Source organism: Mustela putorius, unplaced genomic scaffold (assembly GCF_011764305.1).
Source record: "Mustela putorius furo isolate JIRA1106 unplaced genomic scaffold, ASM1176430v1.1 tig00000585_pilon_pilon_pilon, whole genome shotgun sequence".
In the NCBI taxonomy this organism is placed as follows: domain Eukaryota; kingdom Metazoa; phylum Chordata; class Mammalia; order Carnivora; family Mustelidae; genus Mustela; species Mustela putorius.
The window spans coordinates 6,066,677-6,081,635 of NW_025421424.1; the positions used below are offsets into that span (position 1 = coordinate 6,066,677).

General features: G+C 45.6%; 1 protein-coding gene across 2 annotated transcripts in view; it reads right to left on the reverse strand.

Moving 5' to 3' along the window:
• Nucleotides 1-4,818: 4,818 nt before the first annotated feature.
• Nucleotides 4,819-14,959, reverse strand: part of VANGL1 (VANGL planar cell polarity protein 1) — a 52,637-nt gene continuing 42,496 nt past the window's right edge. For both annotated transcript variants that reach the window (XM_004771093.3, XM_004771091.3), the window contains one exon: nt 4,819-11,957. In XM_004771093.3, coding sequence (XP_004771150.2) covers nt 11,697-11,957 — 261 coding nt within the window. In that variant the 3' untranslated portion in view covers nt 4,819-11,696. The remainder of the gene's footprint in view (nt 11,958-14,959) is intronic.

The window sequence follows — 14,959 nt, forward strand, 5'->3', positions numbered from 1 at the left end:
GCTTCCTAGGTGCAGATGGGTCCTGGGGCTCTGTCCTCCAACTTTCCACTCTCACCAGGGTGTCTGAACCCTGCTCAGTGAGCATCAGAATATTGTCTGCTGAACTTACTTAGAAAACACAGATGCCTTTCACCAGTCCAGACACCGTGACATGCCATCTCCAGAGCTGGGGCCTGACAGTCTGTATTTTAGAAAGGGTCACTGGGGACTGACACAAGCCAGGGCAGAGACCGAAGCTGGTCCACAACCTAAGGTCATCTCACCCAGCCGGTGGTTACCAACGTCTTCGGTCTCTAGCCAGGCTCTCCTGTTTCCAAAGCCCTCACCCCAACTGTCTCTCCTGGACAGCTTCATCTGGAGTTCCCATAGGGACCTTGGATCAAAACAGCTCTGGGGTTTAAAGATCTCCCCAAAATTAGATCAAGAAGTCAGCAGTGAACATAGTAATTATTAATAATAATTAATAATCACTGTTATCATAGAAGAACAGCAATTTGGAGACTTAGAGATGAGGAAAATGGGCTTCCCAGCTTCCTACCTCTAACTGCAGGCCACCCAAGGGAATCAGATTTGTAGAGCAGACCCAGGTCATTGCTGCTCAGTGGGCAAGGATGAAAGGGAGGAGAAAAAACTGGACTTTCAATTATTACTTCACCCCAAGAACTTCACCCCAAGAAACATGGACAAAGGGCTATTGCCCACTAACCAGGTAACTCACTCTATCTCTGGAGGGGAGTAAGGTTTAGGCAAAAGGCCAGCAGCAGTCCGGAAAAGATCCTTCTTCATAGAAGCAGTGGAGTAGGGAAGAGACAACCTCCTCCAACAACGATCACTCAAGCCGGAAGCCTTAGAGCCATGTGTTGTGTCCCGCTTCCGCATTGAATAGGGAACAGGTGCCGTGCTCCCCTCTCGCCCACCCCTACTGTGTTACTGAGGCTTTACAGTCTCTCACCTGGCTTGCCGCAAGGTTCCAACGGCTCTCCCATCTCACCGCTGTGATCAAGTGATCTTTCTGAAATGAGAAGCTGATCATGCCACGCACATGCTTAAAATGCGTTAATGGTTCTCTATTCCCAGTAGGTGTTTAAAAAATTTTTTTTGTTTTAAGACTAAGAGGCCAAAGAGTGAGCTATGAATGGAACGATTGTTGGCTGCCGAATGTAGAGCTGGGCTGTGTGGTGGGAGGTTGAGGAGGAGAAACAATGGGATAGGTCTCGTAAAACCCAAAGTCCTTGAAGTGTCTCTCCTCCCTTTGAGGAAAGCAAAGTCTGAGTAGGGCTGATGCTGATGCTGGCGATGTCTGGGTTCCTGGATTAGCAAAGCATCGGACTGAATGGGGCAATTTCCACTGTGTACATGGAGTATCTGTCTGGAATTAGGGCGGCCCCAAGCCTCATTTGGGATTATAGCACCCAGTTGTCATTTTAGCAGAAGTTGGGTCAGCACCCCCAGCACCAGGCTAGGGGGTCAGGTGTGAACAGAATTGGTAAAAGCCAATTTCCTTTGCAGGGCACGCAAGGTCTGTGTGAGCTACCTTTTGTCCACTTTACCAGCCTCATCTCTCACAAAGCCTCCCAGCCACCTGCCTCCTCTACACTTAGAACCAGAAGTTGAGAGAAACTTCCTGGCTGCTTATAATGTCAAGCCTTGGCTCATGCTTTTCCATCTCCTAGAATGCCTGTCTTTTCCCATCTGTACCTGCCTGGCAAACCCCCAACTATATTACCTGAGGTGCGAAGTGGGGGACATTCTATGCCTGTTCCAGTCGTACCCCAGTTGAATTGGCCACCTTGTGCACTGAGCCTCACTGTGCTGTGTACAGAGCTCTCTTACAGAAATCACAATTTATCCTGCATGTATGTCTTCCTCCCCCTGCTAGTCTGAAAGCAAGCTTAGGGAAAAGGCTTTAGCGGCTTCCATTCTATCCTCAGTGCCTATATTCTGATAGGTACTTAGTCAACTTGTTTGCCTAAGAGAGTACTTAGTTGACAAGTTGACTAAGTACTCTCTAAGCCCTATGTAAAGCTAGTTTAACAGTGATTAGTACCACGAAGAATGTGCTAGTGATTATCAAAAGCTCTTAGTACCATTAAAAATATGCTAGTGACTATCAAAAGTCAATCAGGACCTTTTTGGCAATGGCATCATCTTTTCAGATCCGCTTAGAATAGCAAATTGGGATTAAAAAAAAAAAAACTCAAAACACAGAATCTCTTTGGTGCAGTGGGGAGTTTCTGATGTGCGGTGTTCTTTACTCAGGTCAGCAAAGTCTCCTAGAAATACAGGCATCATGATGGCAAGCGAAGCAGCATGGGGATGACAGCAGAAGTCCCAGGCCCCACTCTCTGGGAACAGAATGCCAACAGCCACCTAAGTGCCCACTCACTTATTTTTTTTTTTTAAGATTTTACTTATTTATTTGACAGAGAGATATCACAAGTAGGCAGAGATGCAGGCAGAGAAAGAGGGGTAAGCAGGCTCTCCACCGAGCAGAGAGCCCGATGTGGGACTCGATCCCAGGACCCTGGGATCATGACCTGAGCCAAAGGCAGAGGCCTAACCCACTGAGCCACCCAGGCGCCCATCACTCACTTATTTTAATGTATCTGCTGACCCACCTAAATGTTTGCAAGGTAATTTAAGGACTTCTTTTGAATTAATCTGGTATTTTACCAGTCTGAACTCTTCAGAGTAGTGATGGCTAGAATTCCTACTGTTAACCCTAGGATCCTTCAAAATCCCAATGATTCCCATAAAATAATCATATATGATTAGGGTATAGGTGGTAGCTTCTGCACAGAGTAAGCCATCTTGTTCTCATTCACTCATTCATTCAAATATTCAAGGCTTGTTTGATAAATGCAGATCCCAGAAGGCAAAAATGAGTGGGTGAGATCAGAGGCCTGGGCAAACATCTAGAAAAGAAAACTGTTTCGGGACGCCTGGGTGGCTCAGTTGGTTAAGCAGCTGCCTTCGGCTCAGGTCATGATCCCAGCGTCCTGGGATCGAGTCCCATATCGGGCTCCTTGCTCTGCAGGGAGCCTGCTTCTCCGTCTGACTCTGCCTTCCACTCTGTCTACCTGTGCTAGCTCTCGCTTGCTCTCTCTGACAAATAAATAAAATCTTTAAAAAAAAAAAAAGAAAACTGTTTCAAGTACCTTGTGTTATCATCTTTTGGTCTGAACTATTAAAATTCTCACAACCTCAGTTACACATTCAGATGTAAATACAGAGAACATAGCCATAGGTCAAGTGTAGTTTTGTTTTTCCATATCCACATTAGCCTGTATACCTACCTACAAGATGCTTGAACGATGTTTTGACACCGACAGGGAATTGCCAAGTCTCCCTGGAAGCTGGGATACTGCCCATTGCTCTGCCATTGCCGGAGGGCTCCTGTCTCTGGCCTTGGGTGTGCACACAGTGACTTAATGGGTGCCATCCTGATATCCCTTGCTCCACTTCCATAATTTGATCATTTATCATCTGGTTGTCTGAAAACTCTTCCAAAACTCTATAGCTATATGACGGGTAATGAATGAAAAAGAGAAGAGTCCTTGGTTTATGTCTGCAGACAACTCGAATCTTTTCTCTAGCAGGGTTTGCTTTTGCAGATATAAATTATGCACGTCATGGCCAATGGCCCACAGAAACAGTTTACGATAATCTATACAGTAAATCTTCAAATCGATTGCTTTCTCTAGCTCCTGTCCATGGAATAGGTAAGAATTTGTGCACTATCAGTACTCTATGCAGATAAAAAAAAAAAATAGCTGAGTGTAGCAGAAACCAAGTTCCATTTTTTTTTTAATTAATTTTATTTCAAGTAGGCTCCACACCCAATGTGGGGCTTGAACTCATGAGGTCGAGTCACATGCTACACCCACTAAGCCTGCCAGATGCCCCCATCCCATCTCGCCAACATTTCTTTCTTATATTATCAAGTTCTTTTTTTTTTTTTTTTTTAAGATTTTATTTATTTGTTTGAAAGACAGAGATCACAAGTAGGCAGAGAGACAGGCAGAGGGAGGGGAAGGGAAGCAGGCTCCCTGCTGAGCAGAGAGCCCAATGCGGGGCTCTATCCCAGGACTCGGGGATCATGACCTGAGCCAAAGGCAGAGGCTTTAACCCACTGAGCCACTCAGGTACCCCTATCAAGTTCTTTTTAAATAGACCTATTTTTAAATTAGTCAATAATTAAAATTGAATTACCAAGCCACTCACAAAAACAATCCAATATTCACTCCCCCTCACAAATCCAGGGTCTGACACTTTTCTTCTCCTTTTCTTGATTCAAAGACCTTTATTCACTTGCTGATTTATTCAAAAGGCCCATTTCATCTTCATTTTTAGACCCTAAGATTTTAATTTTCAGTAATCTATTCATTTAAAACATTCGCTTGAGCATAAAATGATTGCAACAGATAGTTTTTGTTACAGTGACAATCCACTTTCTGATTCAATCTATAACAATCAGCTTGGTTTTCATAGAAACTTGATAGGTTGTCTTTTTAAAAAATATTTATTTATTTACTTGAGAGAGAGACAGAGAGAATGAGCGGGAGGGGCAAATGGAGAGAAAATCTCAAGCAGACTCTCACTGAGCGTGGAGCCCAATGTAGGTCTCAATCCCAGGACCCTGGTGATCATGACCTGGGCTGAAAGCAAGAGTCGGATACTTAACCAACTGAGCCCCCCAGGTGTCCCTTGATGGGTTGTCTTTAAAAGGGTATAAAAATTATACAAGAGTGAAAACCCTCCGTAAAAAAGCAAACAAATCTTTGGATTGAAATAATCACATGAGAAAAAGAAACAAAATCCAATTTGGGATTTCAGTTTATTTTTCAAGTTGTACGGTATAAAAAAATGTAACATGTAAAATGTTTTACAGTCAGTTGGGATGGGGGATCCAAAAGGGGACCAAATAACTTGGCTGCCAGGTACGCCATGTCAGTTGTAAACGTTAACATTCTTACTGTTGGATGTCACAATGAGAAGACATTTCATAGCATACACCGTATGAATGTTCATAAACGTGCTGACGCAGATAGTTGCTGGTAGAGTCATTCATTTAGATGTTTGAAATGCCTCAACAGGGCCCACTACCCATTTATGCAGGTAATCATACTCAGACTTTCTCCGACATATGGTGACTGGAGAAGAGACTGACAAGAACTGCCCCTCCTGGTTATAAAGTGCAGTATTAACTACTAAGGAAGAACACAAAGACCTCTGGCCACATCTTTGTTCAAACAGTGCTGATTCCATCAGATAGAAAATCATCAGATGATTTTGTCACTGAACTTTCTGGGTTCGAAATCCAGAAGTGAAAAGTTCTTTCAACACAAAAGCAGTTGTCCAATGAATTTCTCTGAAGAAGACCTGATTCGGGTGTCCCTGGCTTCTCCCTAGCATCGTGGTAGAGGAACGGGTCATTCATAAGGCGATTTATGTCGATCACCCCAGTGAGCCAGTATCTACCCATCCTCACTCTGGCTAGCATTCTGGACTCTCCACAATAGTTGTTCTCATAAACAACTGCTTGGAAATCACATTTGGCCAATGTTGTAACTCAAGGGTCTCAGGGTAGCCTGCTATACATAACTAAAGCCCACAGCGAATCCATCATAAAAATAAGGCATTACCACCACCGTTGGAATTTTACGTTCCTTTTTCTTTTCTTAAGAATGATGAACAGCATTAAAAAAAAAATGAACAACATTAAGTGGACATTCCATTATTTCTATGACTGAGGGGTACTAGCAAATGAAAAGCCACTGCCATCTCTTTCTACCTGGCCCCTGGAATGGTGACAATGTGCAACTGTCTAAATTCCCTATGATGCTGAGTTAAACTAGACTTGTCACTCACAGACCAGCTGCCTGGGTCCCATTGCTAATTCCCTGAGCAATAGTCACTGGGCCTCAGAGAAGAAGCTTCCCTAGGCTTTGGGCTTTTGGGGGATCTTAACAACTCCTAAGTGATCAGCTCCTTCAGAATGAAAGCTCACAGTACAAGGTAAAGCACCGATAAATAGAAGCAAACAAAACCCAGACAACTGTACATTCAAATATTTTTATGAATTATTTCAGTGCCAAAAGAAATGTCAAAGACACTCTTAGAAGTCTGGGGTTTGTCACATTTTGTTCCCCAGGCTTAAGATGAGTAAGTACTTTTATCCCACTAAGGCAAAACATTGGTGTTTTTAAGCCGCAAGATAAATTTTAAGATTTTTTTTATCTTATATAAATTGTAGATTTTTATTATATATAAAAATTATATAAATTGTAGATTTTTTAGTGTCGTATTAGCTGTGACTTTCCGGTTACTGCTTAAGAGGTCAGAAATCTGTTGTTCTAATGGGGGAACTTGAAAACAATCCATTCAAAAGATTTATTTTACAGGTGAAACAAGAAAATTGGGCTATCTAAGTAGAAATGGGACAGGGCCTGGCAACGGAGAGTCACAGAGTCCCCAGATTCTATTTTATTAGTTTTATCATTCCCTTTCTACCCTTTGACAATCTGCCCTGATTCCAAATGAGCAGCCACGCTGAGAGATGTATCATCTTCGTTTTCCTGTGCTCCACGCAAAGTGAACAGCAGGACAGAAAGAGGTGGTTTGTGCACAACAGGATGAAACTTCAAAGACCTCAGAAGAGAGGAAAACCGTGTTTTCAGACTTCTGTTTTATGTCTGTTAAAACTCTTGAGGGCAAACGTGGGGGAAAATGGTAGGCTGCAATTGCTTGCTGAGAACACGTAGGTCAAGGAGGGAGGCCAGGGGACCCCCGTTCCAGACCTGGGAAGGGGCTGGACATGCAGGTGCTCCCTCTCCCGCTCTAACCTGGGAAGCCGAGCACCAGAAAGAGGCTTCCTCAGCTTGGGAAAAGTCCAGGTCCGCCTCGGCTCAGCTCCCTATGCCTAAGACCCCAGATGCCCACCTGCCCAAGCCAGCAGGGGCAGGGCAGAGGGTGAGAGGGGCCAAAGCAAAGGCTGGCTGCTGAACCATAGTCCCTGGGTCTATCAGCAGGTGTGGTGCTGGCGGGGCTGGTTTTCTGGGGGGAGGGGCATTCTCAGGTTCTTTCAATTAGAAATCCTGAAAAATCTGCCAGCATACTGGAGAGGTTTCCCCTGGGGGCCACAGCTCTGGTGTAAAGTGCAAGAACAGAAGGGATCCCACCACCTCACCCTAGGTTCTGAGTCCAGGTTAAGTGTCCTCACGTTCCTTCCCCATTTTCCAAAATGCCAGATCATTTAGATCACACCTCAAGGCACAGTGAGCAATGGGCTAGAATCACATTAGATTTGAAATCCCGTTCAGGAGCCATGAGATGCGAGACAAGTCCCCCCCTCTCTGATGGTCCCCTTCCTCACCTGCTTAGTTGAGAGAACCCTGCCTCAAAGGACTTCACGTTCTGGAACAGCACCCAAACACACAACAATACCAGATAAATGTGTGTTGCTACCATTCTCTTCTTTGTTTGAACAGAATACGTTTTGTCAAAAACATGACCTGAAGTCTGATTGTGTTGGCATCTGCTTGGCTAAAGTACAACACACCGCCTTCAGCTTAGAGTCTAAACTACCTCAGTTCACTGCTGCACTGAACACCATTCAAGGACTGTGCTATGGGCTTCAGAACAGTTCGTATTTTATTTATGATGGAATAGGACAAGGTTACATCATAAATTCACAGTAGTGATTTATTATTTTTTTTGTAAGAAGATCCATAAAGCATAAATGCTACCCAGAAATACTTACATCACTTTATAATCGCAGGAAGGATCTCTGCTGGACTACTTAATTATGTTAATGTTTCTGTGCTACTTTTAGTCATCAGTCTTATGGTTTTCTTTGTGAAGCTCAATTTTTAAGTTATATTGAGAAATATGTAGTAAGGCTTTCAGGGTAGTAAAGTTGGAGCAATAATTATGACAGAGCTTGACCTTTCTCTGATTCTTGTGTTTTCACCTCATAGGGTCCTGAGGCAAGAGTCTAATGGATTGCCTGCGGGACATCAAGCTTTCCAGAAGACTCTTCTCTGCTAAAGCTATTTATTCCTGGGGAGAAGCCAGTGTCATGGAGGGAAAGGAATAAAAGGAGCCAAGGGAGAAGTAAACTGGCTTTAGAGCAGCCTTCCAAAAGATGGGTGCCATTAGGAAATCTCTCCACCATAGGACACAGGGTAGAAACACAGACACTCATCCATACAAACACATGCGGAAAGTTACCGGTTGACATGACACCCACCAGCGACAGGACACACAGATGTTCAGATGGCTAATATAATATTGGTAATTACACTCAGGGCCATGCACACATACATGGAAATGCATACCCACCAAAAAGTATGTGCCCCTATTTGGGGAGCCTGAGTCCTGAGCCCCACAGGACTCAGCCAGAGGGGGTGTGAACCAAGGACCCGATTCTCTTGGTTTCACAGTGTGACTAACAGCTCCCCTGGTGTAGGTGTGGGGTGAGTGAGGAGGGGCAGGGTAATGACATCTGCCATACCGACAGGCAGGGGGCTTGTCACAGAGCTACAACAGCACTTTCGAAATATGTGCATGCAAAATGAAGAGAAGTCTCAAGTATGGTGATGGGGGGGGGGACACCCCATCTCATCTCCCTCGCACCAGCCCAGCCACCTCCTCCCCACGGAAAAGGAGCTCCAACTCCAGCAAACAACCCAGTGCGATGTGCACATGCACACAAACACACAACACACCAGGGAGGCGCAAGCTCCACTTGTGCACAGAATTCATCCTGTCTGTAGATTCGAAAGTGAAGGACAGAGGGAGGAGGGGGATGGTGACAGCTGGGCAAAAACGTGCTCAAGCATTTTCTCAAGGGCTTATATTAGGGTGAACTTTAGCAACGGTATTCTGCGTTTCGACTTCACTGATAACGCAAAGGATGGAGATATAAAACCTTAACTTCCCTTTCAACTCAAAGCATGCAGACATTTTAACATTCAGTTCATGGATGATTAAAAATTATCACCACCTTCAGAAGGATACACCGAGGAACCCAAGTTAGCCACTGGTTAAAACACCACCAGGGGAGAGAGTGATCCCTGGCGGGCGCTCCTGATTCGGGTCTTCTACTCTGAACATTTAACAGTCACGTTTTAATAACTTAGGTTGAAAGTTATAGAAAATCTATAAACATTTAAGGCAAATGAAATCTTGCCTCCTCCACTGTTAAGTCTCATATATTTTACTAGCCCTAGGGCAGCTTACCCACTTTCCCAAAGAATGGCCGATTTGGTTCCAAGCACTGAAATAAAAATGCATCGTTTTCGATTGGGTGATGCAGCTTTCTGAAACCTTAAATCTTTTTAATGCCATTTACATTGTTCCCACTGCACCAGTAACTCAAATTATCAAGATTTTGAAAGTGCAAAGGCTTTATACAAAGATCCTGCATTTTATTTTGTTAGGCTTTCAAAAGGGACTCGATACAAAGTCAGTGTAAAAAAATCGATATCCAATTTAAAACTGAAACAATAATTTCAGAAAGTCTGACATTCTCCTATGCAAAGACTGGGGGAGAAAGAAGAGGGTAGAGAGAAAATAAATTCCTTAATTTAAACCTTTCTTCACCCTGCTGGGAATACCAGCAGCAAAGCAATGACTCCATCTTAACCCCTTCTGGTCGGGTAACTTAAGACAGGGCTGGAAGCACAGTATTTTAGAATGCAGATAATAGTGTCGCCATGAACCACATGTTCTGTATCTGACCTACAAGAAGTACTCAGAGCATCCCCAGCAGCTGTGCCCTGATGCAGAAGCCTCGGACACACACAGTCTGGGGCATGACAACCGGGACCCAGGCGAAGTCCCATATGCTTTCACCATTCCTTGCCCGATCTCCCAAAATATGTTTCCTGAGAAAGACATCATCAGCATAAGGAATGTCTAGTTCAGAAACTAAGAACAAAAGCACCACGGTTCCACGGTATGCTTTCCATAAACAGAACCACGCAGTTAACATAGTGCATGTTGGCTCCACGCCACACCGACTGGCTCCTCCTTTCTTCTGTTCCAACACATCTGTTTGAGCTGCAGGCTGTTGGTTCAAGAGTGCTGTTTACTTTTGCAGGTACAGGTGTATTACAAATATCCAAAGCCTGTTTTGATTTTTAAAGAAGATACACAGATACCGCAGCACTTCTGGAATGCCCAAACCAGGCAGGGTGCTCGCAAACACGTAGAGCATTCTGACAGTGTCCTCCTTGTCTAATGTGAGGTGACTGGCTACTCCCGATTCTTGGGAAAAGCAAGGGTGAATACTCTGTAAAGGTTGGCCGTGGATACAGGAAGGCAAATGGAGGCACAGACAGGAACTCCCCGGTAGCCTCGCCACCTGCCCCCCAGGATCCCAAGATCGGCTCTCTCCCTTTCCTTTCCCCAAGCTCTGCTGCTTACCCATTCCGTCTCTCCACTTTACCAACCACTACAAGGACTTCCAACACCAGTGCCGAAGCTGCCCCTTCCCTCGTAGTTAAGTGGAAGAGGTCATGAGTTGCACAGTGATGGTGGTCAGAAATCGGGACCGGACAGCAGGAGCTGTCACTGCAGTGGACACTGTTTGGTCTCCCTGGGCAGGGCAGCTTGCCACAAAGCTTTGTGAGGACTTCTCTCCCCAGGAAATTAGAGGCTCCAAGCCACACCTGCCAGTCCCTGAGTCGCGGTGTCAGTCTTCCCCTGGTCCCTGCGAGCAGTGGGGAGGAGGAACTGGGAGAGGGGCTCCCAATGCACCCTAAAAGGGACAATCTGGCAGGCTGCTGTCCCTGTGTTCGACCTGGTTGGCATTCTGTGCTTCCCTAGGCAAACAAGCCACAGCACCCACAGGAGGCAGTGCACAGAGCCTGTGAGCACACATGGAGAGCTGGGTCCTGGGCAGCTCTGCAGGCTGGGCTCCTCTGGCCAGGGCCATCAACCGGGTGGGGGTGCGGTGCGTGTAGGGGAAGGCAGATAGAGGGAGATGGGCAGGCCATCAGAGGGTCAGGAACGGGCTACCTGCTCAAACCTAGGGAAACAGGGCCAGAAACAGGACAGGTAGGTTTTCTCTTTGGGGAGAAAACCAAATAAAATCATTTAGAGCTGTCAAGTGATAGTGCACATTTTTCATTGTGACCTTTCTCAGTAGAACCTAAGGCAACAAAGAACAAAGATGAAGGCAGTTATTTCCGGAAGGGCCAGTGGCTCCCATGGGTGAAGTGTTACCGGACGTTCACGTACACAAGCACCCATGTGGACATGTCGTGCCTGGTTTCCTGAAACAGAATGAAGACGCGTCCCCCAGGAGGTCTTACAAGGGGGCGGGCCAGAAGCAACAGGAGGCCGTGGCTCTGGACGAAAGGCGGGGACTAGCCACTGAGGGCGAGGCTCCCGAGGGCCACCTGCTCCGCTTTGGTTTACAGCTGTTACAAAACGCCAGGGAACAGCTTCGCGAGAAGTCCCATCCACAAGAGTCAGATGTCGTCAGTCGCTTTTTTTCCAGGGCGGACATCCCCTGCTTCCTTCCAAGTAAAGTGCGGATGGTCGAAGGATACTGGTCTGTCATCTGCCAGTGTCAGTCAGCAATGAAGAATAATAATAAAAAAAGATGCCCCTCTGGTATACATATATCTATATATCTATATATTCTTTTTTTTTTTTTTTGTAATAAAGCCACAAATATAAAACTTTTAAACCGATGTCTCAGACTGTAGGCGAAGGACAAATTTGTGAGATTTGGGGTCTATGAACTCTTCTGAGAGGACAATGAATGGAATTTTCTTCACATTGACCACGAGGCTGAAGTCCAAGCATTTCAGGACGAAAACGATGCCATCCCGCAACCCGTTCGTCACAGCCTCGTCACTAACCAGTCTCCACTGCGTCGAGAGCCAGCGCTCCTTGTCATACTGCAGGGTGGGGCCCGCGCTGAGGTAACGTTCTAGAAAGGCCTGAAAAAGAGGGGGAAAGGCCATGAGAAAAGAACTAGCCCGCATCAAGGGCAGCGACGGCAGCGGTGTACCCACCTAATCCCGGTGAAAATGTCTGCCACCAAACCGAGACGGAGCCCGGCTCATCGGGCCGTATTCCCATCAGGCGCTCCCACAGGAGTCCTTGTGGCGGAGGGAGGCCTCCGAGGACTTCGTCACTCCCCTCCACCAACTTCCAACTGGAAGCGGGGCTGGAGGGAGGGCTGGCACCTGTGTGTGTGTGGAGGCTGTCTCCGAGGCACCAGCCCGGCCAAGCCATGGCCGCCCACGGTGCCTGCCACCGCTTGTACCTGTGCTGGGCCTGCCTGCTCCCACACCGACAGCTCCTCAGGGCAAGGGCAGTGCGCAGAGAGGCCCTCGAGAAGCGGAAGCTGAAAGTTAGGATATTCCTGCACGCATGCGCAAAAACGCACGCTCCGCCACTCACGGGTTGTGTGACGTTGGACAAGTCCTTTGACCACCCTGTAGCAGCTCCTCACGGGGCGGCAGCGAGGCTGACATGGCTGCCTCTAACGGTCTCATGGCACAAAGTAAGCCCAACGAGTGCGGGCCATGATGACTTCCTGTGGGATCAAGTGAGCACAGGCAGGCCCGAGCAGTGCCACAACCCATGTGCCCGTCCCTCTCACGAGCCCCGTGCTCCAGCAGTGCTCACCTGTGGGAGGTCTCCAACTCTCCACCCACCCACTGGTATCTGTTGTTCCTCCTGGGCCTTCCAATTCTCCTCAGACCACCCCCTGAACCTCTGGGCAGATTAACACAGCCTCCTCCAGGTGCTTATAATCGCTGGCCTGGCTCCCCCGTGACATTTACTGTCCTGAGGATCTCTGCGGATTTGCATGTTTGTCCCCCACACTGGAATTTACCCCCCCCAACAGAAATTATTTTTTAAATCTGAATTTCCAGTGTGCCTGGACATAATAGGAGCTCAATGATGTATGTGTGTATTAAATCAATAGATGCTGGTTTAGTTGTAAGAAAAGAGAAGAAAAAGCAAGTCTGTGATTCAGTCAGGAGGTACTGGGATTTGTCACTCTGGTCCTAGAAACAGGTCAAGGGCAGTTTCTACATGGTATCCCCTTCCATCCACACCTCACTGCTGCTGCCAACTACATTATTTCTGATCCATAAGCCTATATTCCAAGGCAGGAAGCAGAACCATGCCTAAACACACTTCTAATATAAAAATAACTCTTATGAATCCTAAGAAAAAGAAACTCAGCAATGAGAGAACTGAAAGTAGTAAGGTAATTTATAGGATACTAAATATTCATAGAAAATTAACAAAAGATGCTCTACCACGTTGATAACTCATGAAATATGAATTCAAACACACTGGTTTTTTTTTTTTTTTTGGCCTCTTATGTGGGCAATGAGTAAAAAGAATGGTAACACCCAATATGTCAAGTGTGTGCAGGAAGTAAACAGAACTGTATCCCAGAGGCAAAGTGTGAAAGAGTAACATCCCATGGAAGAACAATTTGGCAGGATCTCTACCTTTGATCTAGCTGTTCCTCTACCAGAAATTTCTCCTTTGGAAATACCTGCACAGATATACAAAGACGTATGTGAAAAACATACTCGCTGCAACACTGTTTAGACCAGGGGTTGGCAAACTTTTCTCTAACATAAATATTTTCAGCCTCACAAACCACACTCTGTCACTACTGCTCAACTTGGCCTGTGTAGAGAGAAAGCAGCCATAGACGATATGGAAATAAAAGGGTGGGGTTGTGTTCTAATAAAACTTGATTAACAAAAACAGCCAAGCCCTGGTTTAAACTACTGAAAGACATTAATCCAAATGTGCATTTTAAGCACTGGTTACACAAATCACAGTATTCAGCAGGATAAGATGCAGCTATTAAAGAGAATGAATTAGAACTGAGGGCAGAGAGCTGGAAGTACTGACAGGGGAAAACACTGTAGAGATAGTTTTAAGTGAAGAAAGCAAGTTTCCAAGTTCCCGTGTGTGTGTGTGTGTGTGTGTGTGTGTGTGTGTGTTTGGTATGAACTCCCATTTGTGGTTTGCTTTTTTCCCACTCCTTTAATCACACACACCCCTCTGAAAGCAAAAACTTTAGGGGAGAAGAATGGAAACTTCCCTTAGCACATTATAATTTCCTTTTCCTTTTTTAACTTTGTTTAAAGATCTATTTATTTAAAAAAGTGTATGCGCAAGCAGAGGGGGGAGAGGCAAAGGGAGAGGGAGAGAGAGAATCCCAAGTAGACTCTGAGCTGAGCATGGAGCATGACATGGGGCTCGATCCCACGACCCTAAGTATATGACCTGAGCAGAAGGCTAGAGTAGGATGCTTAACCGACTGCGCCACCAAGGCACCCCCATTATATTTTTCTTTAATGCCTGGATTCCTACAAAGAGTATCAGTTATTTTTAATTCAGAAAAGTATACTTATTTTTTTAATGAAAATGAAAGCAACCAAGAACTAAAAGATCTTGAAGAAAGGAAAACAATGGCTTTTGTTCTACATGGTACAAGCAGGTATGCAGACATACTGTACTCATTGGAGATAAACTATTCATACTTTTTTGCATTCTGTTTTTGGTAACTTAATTCTTTTCTAAAGATTTTATTTATTTGACACACACAGAGAGAGAGATCACAAGTAGGCAGAGAGGCAGGCAGAAAGAGAGGGGGAAGCAGGTCCCCTGCTGAGCAGGCCTCGATCCGAGGACCCTAAGATCATGACCTGAGCAGAAGGCAGAGGCTTAACCCACTGAGCCACCCAGGCGACCCTGTAACTTAATATTCTAACAAAGATTCTTCTATTTTTAACAGGTGATACATGATAATTTATAAGCCACTGTTCTATTTTTTTTTTTTTTAAGATTTTATTTTTTTGACAGAGAGAGTGACAGAACACAAGCAGGGTGGACAGTGGGGAGAGAGAGGAAGAAGTGGACTCCCTGATGAGCAGGGAGCCCAATGCAGGGCTCGATC